The 14045-nt window shown below is 41.9% G+C and overlaps 1 protein-coding gene across 5 annotated transcripts in view; it reads right to left on the minus strand.

The window, feature by feature from the left end:
• LOC308092288 (uncharacterized protein) overlaps positions 1–14045 on the minus strand; it is a 93949-nt gene that overhangs the window by 17334 nt on the left and 62570 nt on the right. For all 5 annotated transcript variants that reach the window (XR_013933782.1, XM_080438138.1, XM_080438135.1 and 2 more), the window contains exon 12: positions 731–907. Coding sequence is in view for 4 of the 5 variants with exons in the window: in XM_080438138.1 (XP_080294264.1) it covers positions 731–907 (177 nt within the window). In the remaining variant the exon portion in view is untranslated. The remainder of the gene's footprint in view (positions 1–730; positions 908–14045) is intronic.

The following is a 14045-nucleotide window of genomic DNA, read 5'->3' on the forward strand; positions in this document are numbered from 1 at the left end:
TTTCCACTAGATGGCGCTGTTCTCTAACACACGAGTGACCATTTTCATCCTCAAGTCACACAGATTCAGGAGAGATTCAAAAGATCTCCACCACCATTTACTTCCTGCTTAGCGTATTTGGGAAAACGGCTGTATCTTAAAAAAAAAAAATATATATATATATTCAACGGCCTGTGACAAGCGAACAGGGGGTCGCGATGACTTTTTATAATATTCTGTGACTAGTTGAAAAAGGTAAGGAAAACCAAAAATCGCTGGCAGTGAATGAATCGCCTCATTTATTTATATATATCTGGCAGTCAAAGAGTTAATATCAATGCATATAATATTCAAAAATAGGAGATGATGATCTAACAAAGCTTTCAACCACTTATAATGCAATCAGAGGTGTTTAAGTTTTAAATGTTTTATGTCAGATTGGCTGTCCATAGTCACTGTGCCTAAATATTATTATTATACTAGTGTGGATTAACATGAAATCAACCTCATTCACTGTATTCAAATATAGACTCAACTGTGTGTGTGTGTGTGTGTGTGTGTGTGTGTGTGTGTGTGTGTGTGTGTGTGTGTGTGTGTGTGTGTGTGTGTGTGTGTGTGTGTGTGTGTGTGTGTGTGTGTGTGTGTGTGTGTGTGTGTGTGTGTGTGTGTGTGTGTGTGTGTGTGTATATATATATATGATCACATAAATAATATGACAATTGTTCAAAGACATTATTGTAAATTGTCTGACCTTAGAGTTTCCAGTTTACAAAGTGGACTCTTCAGTGCAGCACAGAGATGCTCCAGTAGTGATGATTCTTGCAGGTTGTTGTAACTCAGGTCCAGCTCTTTTATGTGGAAAGGATTAGAGCTGAGAGCTGAAGCCAGAACTTCAAATCCTGTCTTAGTGATGTTACAGCCAACAAGTCTGTAATAACAGATTAAATATAAGATAAGAGTTGATCAAAAAATATTATACAAAGTTCACTGCCAAGAAAACTAATGATAATACAACTAAAATATAGTTTTCTAGACATTTACATAACTTGTTCATATTGATAATGATCAAGGTCAGGCAGGTGGAACAGTGGTTAAGTGCCTGCCCACCACCGAGGAGGTTGTTAGTTAAAATCCACCGTGGTGCATCCGGCTTTGTCGTGCGTCTATATCGACACAATTGTCCCGTGTTCGGAGGAGGGAAGCCGGGCGGGGAGGGTGATAATTGTCACTGCACGTAATCCTGAGGGCTGGGGGCGGAGCCTGTCAGCAGGGTGTGTTGGGCAGGAGGAGTAGGTTGAAGGCTCTACATAGACCAACAGGTGACTTATATAATCTGACCTTGATTTATAATTGCTTGGGGAGGAGTGAGGACTGAGGCTGCGTTCACAAATGATATATTTGGTGGACAGAGCTATGGAAGTCTGAGCAACACTGGATAAAATTCCTGGTTCAGTGGGTCTACGATGTCCTCCCCAGCCCGTCCAACCTCTTCCACTGGGGCCTGGCAGACACTAGATTGTGCCCACTCTGCCAGAAAGGAGGATCGCTGGAGCACATCTTGAGCTGTTGTCCAAAAGCAATGGAAGACGGGCGCTACCGATAGCGCCATGACCAGGTGCTGAGGGTCATCACAGAGGGTCGCCTGGGCGAGGGTGTATGATGTTGAAAGACCCCAAAACATACAATGACCCCAGGATACATCCCTGATGATGTGTCTAAGTTGCACCAAGGTGCTTGTTAGAACTTACACTAGGGGAGCATTCCTCATCACACTATCATTGAAGGAACAAAGAAGAATACAGTTCATGCCTTGGAAAGGCCAAGACACTAATGTTTAGTTGTAGTTATTGTTGCACAAGGGGTCACCTTGTGCAACTGTACCTAAAGTAGTAAAGAGTTCACACATTTAACCCGAACATTGAATAGATGGTTATTAGTATGCGCCCCTATTATTTGCCCCGTGAATATTCCCATGCCCTCGTGTTTGTTGTTTACATTCAGCCTTCAGCGAATACGGAAGGAGCGTGTGACATCATTCACTCTGAGATCGCGAGATCTCAGACAGAGAATCCCAGTGCATTCATTGCGGTGTCAGGGGACTTCAACCACGCGTCACTGTCAAGGACCCTGCCCACTTTCCATCACTTTGTGAGCTGCAGTACGATACGATAATACTTTATTGTCAGTTCACACTGAAATTTGTCTTGCGACCTAGCAGCCATGTATGCAACACATTAACAGTACACACATTTTACATGACGCAAAAACAGAAATACATACACAAGTAAGACGCGCGAACGCGGTAAGCGAACGCAAAAAAAGAAAAAAAAGAATGAAAAAAAATATTTTAAAAAAAAGTAACCAATAATATATATTTTTTTTTTTTTCAAAAAAAATCTGCGTTAAAAGGAGCATCTTAGAAAAATACAAATTCACAAAAAAAAAACTTGGAATGTTTTTGAACAATTCAACAAAGTGTTTGAAGTGCCTGTTTCACCCACTTCCGGGGGGCGGAGCCAAAATCCGAGCCCGATGTATTTGTTCGTAGACCCCCACTTAGGGGGGGTAGAAAAAGTTTGGGAGCGATTCGGGCACTTTTCATTTAACATGGGGTTTCAATGGGGAGTTTTTAGGAGCCTTCTCCGGGGCGTGGCTTCCGGGGGAAGGGGCGGGCTTAAACGCAACCTTGACAGGTGTGTTCAGTTTTCAAAGACCTTTCATTTGATGTATGGTACGTCTAAATTGGACATTTACTTATCTCAGAGGAGCTGCACACAGGCAGTGCACACAGAGACACAGAGATACAGAGATACAGAGACACAACCCGAGCAGGGTTACATAGTAAGCTCCACTTGGTCGGAGGCGCGGCTTCGCCGCGCCTCCTCCCGCGTTCGCAATAAAGATGAGAGCAACACCACATGTCCACCACTCAGCCTACCCCTGGCCTAAAACTCCTGATTAAGCCTCAATGTCGTCTCCTTTTAGACAAAAGTATTATAAATGTAACTGTGTTGTTTTACATTCTTTTGCCTAATAAAAAAAAAACAATCAATACGGTGTTCCAACATACAATAATGTCAAACTGAAGAGATCCTTTGTCCATCAGACGACATTGAGGCTTAATCAGGAGTTTTAGGCCAGGGGTAGGCTGAGTGGTGGACATGTGGTGCTCTCATCTTTATCTATGTATTTTTGTTTTCTCCTTCCTGAAGGCAGCAACCTATATTCTCTATACAAAACATGGCTAGTGTTTGAAGTGATATTACTTGCCAACCTTAACATACTGTTATTATACGTAGATGTATAGAGCCTCTGAAGTGGTTGTCCAACAATCTTTGAACAAATGTTCAGTTGCTGCAGCAGTTGTGACTTTAAAGCTACAGAAAGACATCCATACCAGGTGGTACTACAGTACTGAAAAACACTCATAATAACAGAAAAAAACAAAAGAAGAATCTGTCTACTAGCACCAAAAGATCTCAGACGGCGAAGGAAATAGATTATTTGCTTTGTCTTCTTACCCACTGATTCAATCTGGTCTTTCCATGACAAAAGATGGTCTATTACTACTCCTAGGTACAGTATGTATACGAACATACCTGGTTGATCTGTTCACTATGAATAGTAATGGGGGATCTGTGTATCTCCAGTGGTGCACCAAAAACAATCTCTTCTGTCTTTTTTGTGTTAATGATAAGAGCGTTGTTATCACTCCACTCCACCACCTTATTTACTCTGTGTTGGTTCAGTCCAGGATCACTGGAACTATCTAAGAGAGAAATCAAAACTGTATCATCAGAGTACTTTAGAATGTATTGGTCTGGTGCAGGGGTGGGCAACTTTGATGATGGAGAGGGCCACTATATTTCCACACTCACTCCAGAGGGCCACATTGCATATACTGTCGGGCAGACACCTCTTATCTCCGTATTTTAACTTTTTTTGTAAATTAATGCCATTATATGTCACACAAAAGTAGCAAAAATAGCCGATCTACAAGCTCAAAAGCATTGCAGTGCGACGCGTTTTGAGCTTGTAGATCGGCTATTTTTGCTATTTTTGAATTGGAATCCTGAATTTGTTTGCTATTTTTTAATTGGAATCCTGAAAAGTAACATTTTTATTTAATTTCAAATGCATTTAGTTATACTTTATAAAAGTAAATACAAATACAGTGGACATAAAAAAGACAATAGAATTTTAATACTAGTCATTAAGCTACTATAATATAGACTGAAGTGATTAAAGCGGGTCATGTTTGCATGTTTGGAATTGTAGCTGAAATCAATAATATATCAGTATTCCGATATTAACCTGCATTAAGTGAAGGTGGGGGCCGCATGTGGCCCCCGGGCCGCCAGTTGCCCATGTATGGTCTGGTGTGTCAGTGCGACATTTTTCAGTACGACAGCTGTCAGTATAAAGGGTGAAAAGTACAGCTGAGCTTACACAACCCTGGGGAGCACCAACATTAGTAGTCAATGCTGAGGAGAGGGTTCTGTTCACTTTCACCCTCTGTACTCTGTTAGTAAGGAACGAAGCATACCAGTGAATTAAGTATGGATTCAGTTCCAACTGTACCATCTCTGACACCAGAATATCAGACTGTATTGTATTGAAAGCTGAAGAGAAGTCTAAGAACAGCACCCTTGCATGATTCTTATTAGACTCATCTAGGTGTTTTGTAATGAAGTGGACCAGTGTGACAACCGCATCCTCTGTACCGCAACCTTTCTTATAAGCAAACTGACAGGGATCGAATTTGTCTTTAGTTATACTCACAAGATGTTGCAACAGTATTCTTTCCAGTGATTTCATGATCACTGAAGTGAGAGCTATGGGTCTATAATCCTTATCTTCTTTTGGACATTGGATTTTGGGTAATGGTTTTATGTGTGAGGTTTTCCAAAACAGAGGAATTGTGTGTGTGTCTACAGAGGTTTGAAATATTGGTTGCCACACTGGAGCCAACTCAGATGCAAAGTTTTTGAGGAGAAAAGCACTGCACTCGTCCAGCCCATTAGCTTTCCTTGTGTTAGTACACCGAAACACTTTCCTGACATCCTCTTCAGTGATGATAATTCTGTCTGAGGGGGCAGGTGTTACAGCCTTAAGTATTTCAGTGCACTTAGAGCAATCGCCTAATGATTCGAATCTGGCAAAGAAAGTATTTCTGGCAAAGAAAGTATTTAGGTCATTAGCAAAGCCAAGTTTATTGTCTGTCACTATAGGTTTGGTTGGGGATGACATTCCTGTCATGGATTTCATAGTATCCCATGTCTTTTTGTGATTGTTGGCTTTAAACGCATCCTCTAGATGCTGTCTATGTGTCAATTTTGCCTGCCTCATTTTTGTTTTTAGCTTTTTTTCTGTCAATTTAAGTGCACCGAAATCTTTGTTTATGAAGGCTGTTTTCCTTTCATTTATTACATCTTTTATGTCCTTGGTCACATATGATTTATTGTTTGGATAGATTTTAATTTCCTTTGTAGGAACAACCAGCTGTACACAAATGTATATAATCATTTGTAACTGTGGTTATTTTGTCCAATGAACCATCTCTAAAAAATTTCCAATCTGTACAGTCCAGGCATGCTTTCATTTGTCCATGTCCTTACTACTTTCTACTCCAGCTTTCCTCTCTTCAGTTTTGACTTAAACTGGAGTCATGCACACAACATTATGAGGTCAATATAGGCGGCCCAACCTTGGCAACATATGAATGTGGAATGTTCACATAACACTTGTCCAGAATGTTATTTTTCCTAGTCGCATCCTTGACATACTGTTCAAATCCTGGCAACACAGTGTCCAGATAACACTGGTTCAAGTCTCTAAGCAAAATTGCTGGTGCCTCTGGGTACTGCAGTTGCAGTCCATGTACACAGTCAGCCATGGGTTTTGCTGCCTGTGCAGCTCTTCCTGGCCCTTTAGTAGGCACATAAACCAAAAACAGTAGAATGCACCCAAATTCGCGGGGAAGATAGAATGGTCTTCATGATGGGATCGTCGCATATCCTAAGTTTGACGGAATAGGATCAACATCAGAGATCATTAAGTACACACATACACCACCGTAACCGCTCCCTCCACCTCTGTCCAGTCGCACCAGAGTGAATCCGGGGACTTCAAGTACGAGAGAGGACAGGACACTGGATCTATTCAATGCAAATGTTAAGGATGCATAAAACTGCATAGCACTGCCCAAGCTGGGTGAATCAGAACACAACCTGGTTCACCTCACATCCCTGTACAAGCCCATGCTAAAGCAACTGCCAGTGACCACTAGTACAGTGAGAAAGTGGACACCAGAGGTCAATGAGGTACTGAGGGGACGTTTTGAGGCTACGGACTGGGGAGTGTTCTATGATTCATACGGGGAGGACATCGATGGATTAACAGACTGTATTACTGACTATATACAATCCTGTGTGGATGATGTTGTACCCACCAAAACTGTACGTTGCTTTTCAAACAACAAACCCTGGGTCACTGAAAACTTGAAGGTTCTTCTAAACCAAAAGAAGAGAGCCTTTAAGGCCGGTGACAGGGCGGAATTGAAGCGGGTGCAGGCGGAGTTGAAGAAGAGGATCAGCGAGGCAAAAGACGCCTACAAGAGGAAGGTAGAGGAGAGACTGGCACCAAATAATGCGCGAGAGGTGTGGAAAGGTCTTAAGAACATGTCCGGCCACAAGCAATCCACCGGCCGATCAGTGGAGGGTAAAGCCAGGATAAAGCCAATAAGTTCTATCTGTTTTTCAACAGGTCTGATACTTATGGGCCCCAGGCAAAAAAAAATAACACCATCCAGCCCCCCCCCCCCCCCCCCCTGCTTGCTGAGAAGCTTACATCCATGCAAGTGGACCACAACATGGAGGCCTGGATTACAAACAATCTCATCCTGAGGCCACAATATGTCCGGCTACAAGGCTGCCAGTTTGGCGTGTCAATGGGTAGCACCAGAGTTCCCCAGGGAACAGTGCTTTCACCCTTCCTGTTCACCATCTACACCTCTGACTTCAGCTTCAGATCTGGAACATGCCATCTCCAGAAGTTCTCAGACGACTCTTCCATTGTGGGCTGTATCACTGAGGACCTCATGCAGCAACCGTTCTTAAGAGGAAATTTCTTCTTAAACCCACTTAAGAAGTTTTTAAGAAGATTTTGGTATACTCCAATGTTTTCTTAGCTGTGATATGTTCTCAGATAAGAACAGAATCTACACACACTGAAGAGCACTCTTAGGGTGGCCTTTTAGTTCTTAAGTCTGACATGTTTGTGCAAAAATAATTAATTCTCAAAGTTTCTTCAATTCTAAAGTTGTATAATATAGGATTTAAATTACAATAATATTTTTTTTATCATATCTTTAGAGCAGTGGTTCTCAAAGTGTGGTCTGGGGACCCCCAGGGGTCCTTGAGGGAGTTCCAGGAGGTCCACAGCAAACGAGGAACAGTTTAATCACTTTAACCCTATTTTATACTTTGTTTGAAAATAGCCGATCTACAAGCTCACAACGCGTCCCATTACTGGCCATTTTGAGCTTGTAGATCGGCTATTTTCGAAACATTTTGATAAATCTTGTTTTTTTTTCCCTGGCAAAAAATATTTTCAGGTGGGGTCTGCAGCCAAATGCATGTGAATTTGGGGGTCCTTGACATGAAAATGTTTGAGACGGGTCTGAAATTACAATCTAACCCAAACGGACCCGGTTGAGTTGAAGCCCAAGCCCCATACCCACCCCATAACCCCCCACCCAACCCACCCTCATTCGCCACACCCCCATTTTCCAGTCCCCTTCCTACCTGAAAGCCCCCCTATACCCACCCGTCATACCCATCCCCATAGCCCCCCACAACCCTCCTTGCACCACCATATCACCCACCACACCCCTATTTCCACCCCATTACATACCAAGCAGCTGCTACCTTAAAGACCCTCCATATCCACCCACCAGCTTTCAGTAATAAAATGTTTTATATCCACTACTAACGCTACTCCAGAACACGAAATATGGATAACATTTTTAACAGCTAATTTCAGCAAATGTACATTGATCTCTAGTGGTGATATGTTGATTAATGTGAGCGAAATAATAAAATACACTAATTAAATAAAATAATTTACTGTTCACTTCAGAAGTACCTCCACAGAGCTATTAATTAATTAATTTTTATGTTTGGAGTTGTTTTGGAGTTGTTTTCCACCATCTTTAGACTTATAGTTTAGGTATTCTTTACTTCATTCTCTCAATTTTATTTCTGTGGTTTCCTGTGATTTCTGTGTGCAGCAATCACACACAGGTGTGACTGCAGGCAGAGTCATGCAGTCATGCCTTATATGGGGATTGGTGGGGAGGCTCCCTATGGTAATTAGGATGAACTGGCACACCCCTTCAAGTTATGAGGATTGGGATTCTTCATCATCAAGAACATAGTTACGAACAATTCTGCCTTTTAAGAACGTTTCAGGAATCTGACTCAACTTCTCTTAGGAATTCACTTAGGAAGAAATGTAAGAGGAAACATTAGGAACTTATTGCTGCATGAGGCCCAATGACGAGAAGTAGGCCTACAGGTGTGTGGTGGAGAACTTCACCAAATGGGCTGAAAAAAATCACCTAGTGCTGAACACAAGGAAGACCAAAGAGCTGGTGATAGATGCCCGACGGAGCAAGAGGAGGACCCCCATTACCATCCAGGGGGAAGCGAGCTTGTTTAGCTCCCCGGCCTTGATGCCCCCCATCAAGGCCGGGGAGCTAAACAAGCTCAATAAAATCATAAAGAAGGCCAGCTCTGTGGTTGGCCTCCATATGGAAGGGCTGCAGTCAGTCGCAGAGAGGAGGATTAGGGACTTAACTCCATCCTGGTTAACCCCTCCCATCCACTCTATGGCGAGCTGCAGGATAGGGTGAGCACCTTCAGCCAGAGGCTCACTCTCCCCCCGAACATGCATACGGAGCGGTACAGACTCTCTTTCATGCCAACTGCTATCAGACTGTATAATGCTTAACACTTGTGCGACTAACCAGTCAATCTGAACGATTTTGAGAATTTAAAGTGGATTATCTTCTCTCATGAAGCTCTGAGGAAGTTCCCCTTCCATGGCTTTTCCTAAATATTCGATTCAAATCATCTCTGTTTTTTTTTTTAAATCTGAAACGTTTTCTAAATATGAAATTAGCTACACTTATACCATCTCTGACGTTATTCTGCAGCTATTTTGACCGCCCTCACCCTCTCTCCCCCCCATTCAGAGAGCGCTTCAGACCACCCAGAGATTGTCATTGTTCAAGTTAATGGATGATTTGCATTTCACTGTCCACCTGGTCAAGCGATTTCTCTCCTCTAGGCCTAATAATAATTAAATAAAAATGACAACTGCGTTGTCCGCATAATTCTAACCACTAAATGTTGTATTTGATCGGAGCAATGTACGAGCGCGTCACGCAGCGACTGTTTTATGCTTGCAGATAATATATTTTGCGCAGTAGTAGAGCAGGATTGAGCACATATGTGAAACATACCGATGTGTGTTCACTTGTTGCGCTGCAGGGAGACAGAAGGAGGAGAGGAGACGCTTACTTAGGCAACTAATGTGAATATTATTATGTGAATATTATTATTATGAATATAATATTGGTTTGTCAAGAGATATCCATGTGTTTTGGACAATGGAGAGTTGGAAACTGTCACACAATTAGACAGAGGCTTCAGTGGTTCATATAGGCTATCCATGTTTCACTCAAGAGTTTAATGTACCGCTACAGATCGCACTGTTTTATACACTTTTTTTATATAAAGATTTTACAGACATGATCTGCAGTTACTTACTATTACAAGTTAGTGAAGTTACACATGCACGTTCCCAGTTATATTCCCAGCCTATATTATAATGTTCTGCCTGCATGTAGTCTGACAATATATGTGAGCTCACTGAGTTGAGTGGAATTGAAATGTTAATAGATATTTTAAAGACAATCCCCCGCTGTGCCCCACAGTGCGGGGGACAAGGTGTCAGGATTGTCTGGAGCCAGAGGGGAGAGACTGGCCAATGGAATATCAGGAAACGAACGGTCATTTTGACCTTAACTCGGATTGTGTAGGGGATGGGCTGACGGCAGTCATGCGAGTGTTAAGAACTCTCTTGACGTCAGAATCAGGAGATAACGCGATCCAAAGATTTACTGTTCCATTTACTTTCTGGTTAAAGTATTTGGGAAATATTCTGTATCTCGGCTCCTGTGTTGCTGTGATGTAACTTTGGCGAGACATGCTATTTTCAACGGCGTATAACAAGCGAATGGGAGGTCGTGTTTTTTTTCTTTCTTTTTTTCGCAGAAGCACAGTGAAACCCTCTGTGATTAGCAACCATCAGGGGATCGATCATACTGGAGATAAATATTCTGTGACTACTTGAAAAGTTAAGAAAATCGTTACAAATGCTGGCAGAGTTTTTCTGCTTTCCTGAAGAACTAGCACTAGCGAGATGATTACCCTCCAGTCAAAAATGGTCACAAATCCTCTCTGTGTGGAGTTTGCATGTTCTCCCCGTGTCCCCTAGGGTAGGTACCCTCACAAAAACATGCTGTAATCCTGGTCTCTATACTGCCTCCCCCTGGTCAGCCGGGGTGCCTGATGGAGGGGAAAGGAACTGGTTGGAATAACGTGTTCCTTCCACGCGCTACGTCTAACCAGGGAACCTCTCCCCTGTCAGGTGATAAGAAGCGGCTTGCTAGCTCTCATGCATTGAAGGAGGCATGAGTTCGGGAGTGTAGCGCCCAGGATTACTTAGATAATTGGCACTGGGTGAAAAAATGGTGGGATAAAAATGTAGTAAAAAAAAAAAAGGGTCACAAATCGTGAACTGGTAACCACCTGATAGACTGACCATGACCAAATTCAATCCACAGCTCTTCTAAGCCTGCATCCTGGAGAGTCTCAAAAACACTGACTGTAATAGCAAGAATATCTATATCACAGGCCTTAATCAACACAGATTTGTTCTTTTGCTCAACTGCATGCAGGGCATGCAGGAAGATTCTGGTATTAGCCTCTTTGTGGTTGCAAGGACTTAATCCTTCCAGGCTTTCAGTTATGTTGCAAAGAACATGTTCTCCTTTGGTCACAATCACCACATTGTCCGGACATAATCTTGTCAGCTAGAAACCCCAAAATCTCAGTCTTGTTGTCATTGTCTCGCAGGAAGCTTTTCCAGTTAATAATAATAATAATAAACTTTATTTGTATAGCAACTTTCATGACATGAAATGCAGCTCAAAGTGCTTTACAGAGCAAGAATACAATTACAGTTACAACCAATTTAACAATAAAGCAAACAAAAATAAAATAAAATAAAAGCAAAAGCATAAAACAACATTAAAATAGGCAATACAGTGAGGACTTAAAAATCAACCAAAGAATCAGCTAAAAGCAAGAGTGAAGAAATAGGTCTTGAGTTGTGCTTTAAAGCTATCGACAGAGGCTGCCTGTCTGGGAGTTTATTCCACACTGTCGGTCCGTAATAGCAGAATGCTGCTTCACCGTATTTTGTATATGTGATTGTAGGCACCTCGAGCAGGTCAGCACTTGAAGACCTGAGGGGCCGGTTTGGAACATATCTCTCTAGGCAGTCATAGAGGTAGGAAGGTGCCAGACCATTTAGAGCTTTATAAACTATTAAAATAATTTAAAAATCAATCCTAAAAACAACCGGGAGCCAGTGTAGTGAAGCTAGAACTGGAGTGATATGTTCTCTCATCCTAGTTTTAGTTAAAATTCTGGCTGCCGCATTTTGAACAAGTTGTAATCTGTCAGTTGTTTTCTTTGGCAGGCCAGAGTAGAGTGCGTTGCAGTAATCAAGCCGAGAGAAAACAAAAGCATGGATCAACGTTTTTGCATCGTCTAACGACAGATAGTCTCTAATTCGCGCAATATTTCTAAGATGAAAGAAAGCAATCTTGGTGACATGATTAATGTGTGTATTAAAATTAAATTCAGAATCGATAATAACCCCCAGGTTCTTTACTGTGGTGTTACTTTCTACAGCCAGGTTACCAAGTCTACTTATTATTGATTCTCTCTGCTCACTGGAACCAATTATGAGAACTTCTGTTTTATCCTCATTTAGCTTAAGAAAGTTCTCACTCATCCAGCATTTTATACTGGACAGACAGGTCAACAATGGGTCTAGAGCGCAGGGGTCGTCTGGAGCTACTGAAAGATACAGCTGGGTATCATCAGCATAGAAATGGAAGTTCACTCCGTGATCGGCGATGAGTTCTCCCAGCGGTAGTATATACAGGGAGAACAATAAGGGACCCAGAATTGAGCCCTGTGGAATACCAGAACAGATGTCGTGTTTGTCTGAGTCAATGTTAGCTAGACTGACAAAATAGCTTCTGCCTGTTAGGTAAGAGTAAAACCAAGACAAGGCTGTGCCTGACAAACCAATCCAGTACTCCATGCGTTGTAATAGAATTGTGTGAGCAATCGTATCAAAAGCAGCGATTAAATCAAGGAGTAGGAGAACAGATACATTTTTGTCGTCAGCGGACACCCTAAGATCATTAATTACTTTTACAAGTGCTGTTTCTGTGCTATGACTTGACTGGAATTTGTTATGAACCTTATTGTTCTGTAGGAACACATCCAGTTGATGAAAGATAGTTTTTTCTAAGACCTTGCCCAGAAATGGCAGATTAGAGATTGGTCTATAATTACCCAGCACCAATGGATCAAGGTTGTGTTTCTTGAGTAACGGCCTGACTACAGCCGTTTTCAGTGAGTCTGGAAAGACGCCTGAAAGTAGAGAGCTGTTTACAATTCTTAGGATATCTCCAATCACACTGTCTAAAACCTCTTTGAGAAACGGGGTGGGTATTGCATCCAGTGAACAAGATGATGATGTCATCTGTGATATAGTTTTACGGAGTTCCTCTTCATTCATTGCGCAGAATGATATTAGGCTTGCTTCCTCTGGAGTGATCTACATTTTTGCACCATGCACCATTTGCCGCATTTGCAGTGCTAGCAGCAGCATTCATAATACCAGCTCGAATGCTAAAAATGTTGTTTTCAAAAAAGGATGCGAACTCATCACACTTAGCTTTAGAAGCAGGGAGCGACTCCTTGTAAGCCTGGGGGGGGTTTAAGAGATGTTCAATGGTAGAGAATAAGACTGGCATTTTGCTTGTTGTCATTGATAATGCCTGAAAAATATGCCTGCCTTGCCAAGCGCAGTGCTTTGTTATAGGCCACTGTTGAAATCTCTAGGTGGATAGTGAGTTTGTTTTTTCTCCAAATTCGCTCAGCTCTACGACATTCTTTCTTGAGTGAGCGCATGTGCTCGTTGATCCAGGGTGTTACTCTAGAGCTAAGTTTCTTTTTAGTTTTCATAGGAGCCACTATGTCGAGAGCTGACTCTAATTTGAGATTAAAATGTTGAACCATATCATTCACTGAGGGAGCATCAAATAGGGGGGGCACCTGCACACACGCCAGATGACGAGGAAACTCGTTTGCTGCAGATGAGCTAAAAAAACGTTTTTTTTATAGTATATTCTGTATTGTTTTTCCCTAGATCAGAGACAGTCATATTAAAACACAATAAATAGTGGTCTGTTAGTTCGGGCTTATCAATAATACTGTCAACAGTGATATTCAAACCTTTAGTGATCACCAAGTCCAGGGTATGGCCATGTTTATGTGTTGGCCCAACAACATGTTGCATAAAGTCAAAATTGTGCAGTAACTGTAGGAAACCCATAGCCACAACATCTGAAACAATGTCAACATGCAGATTAGCATCTCCAGTAATCAGAGTTCTGTCATAATTAGTGGAACAGATAGATAAAAGTTCTGATATTTCTGTTAGAAATAAGGCTTTGCTGCACTTTGGAGGTCGATACATACTAATCATAAGCACAGAGGATTGACTCTCCTATATGGTGGCCTGGTATTCAAATGATTTTAACTGCCAAGGTTTGTCAGAGGTTTGAATTTTAAAGTGTCAGAAAAGATATTCGCCAGACCACCTCCTCTTTTTCCCTCACGTCCTGAGTGAAT

Source organism: Gymnoscopelus braueri (genome assembly GCF_963280865.1).
Source record: "Gymnoscopelus braueri genome assembly, chromosome: 1".
Taxonomy (NCBI): domain Eukaryota; kingdom Metazoa; phylum Chordata; class Actinopteri; order Myctophiformes; family Myctophidae; genus Gymnoscopelus; species Gymnoscopelus braueri.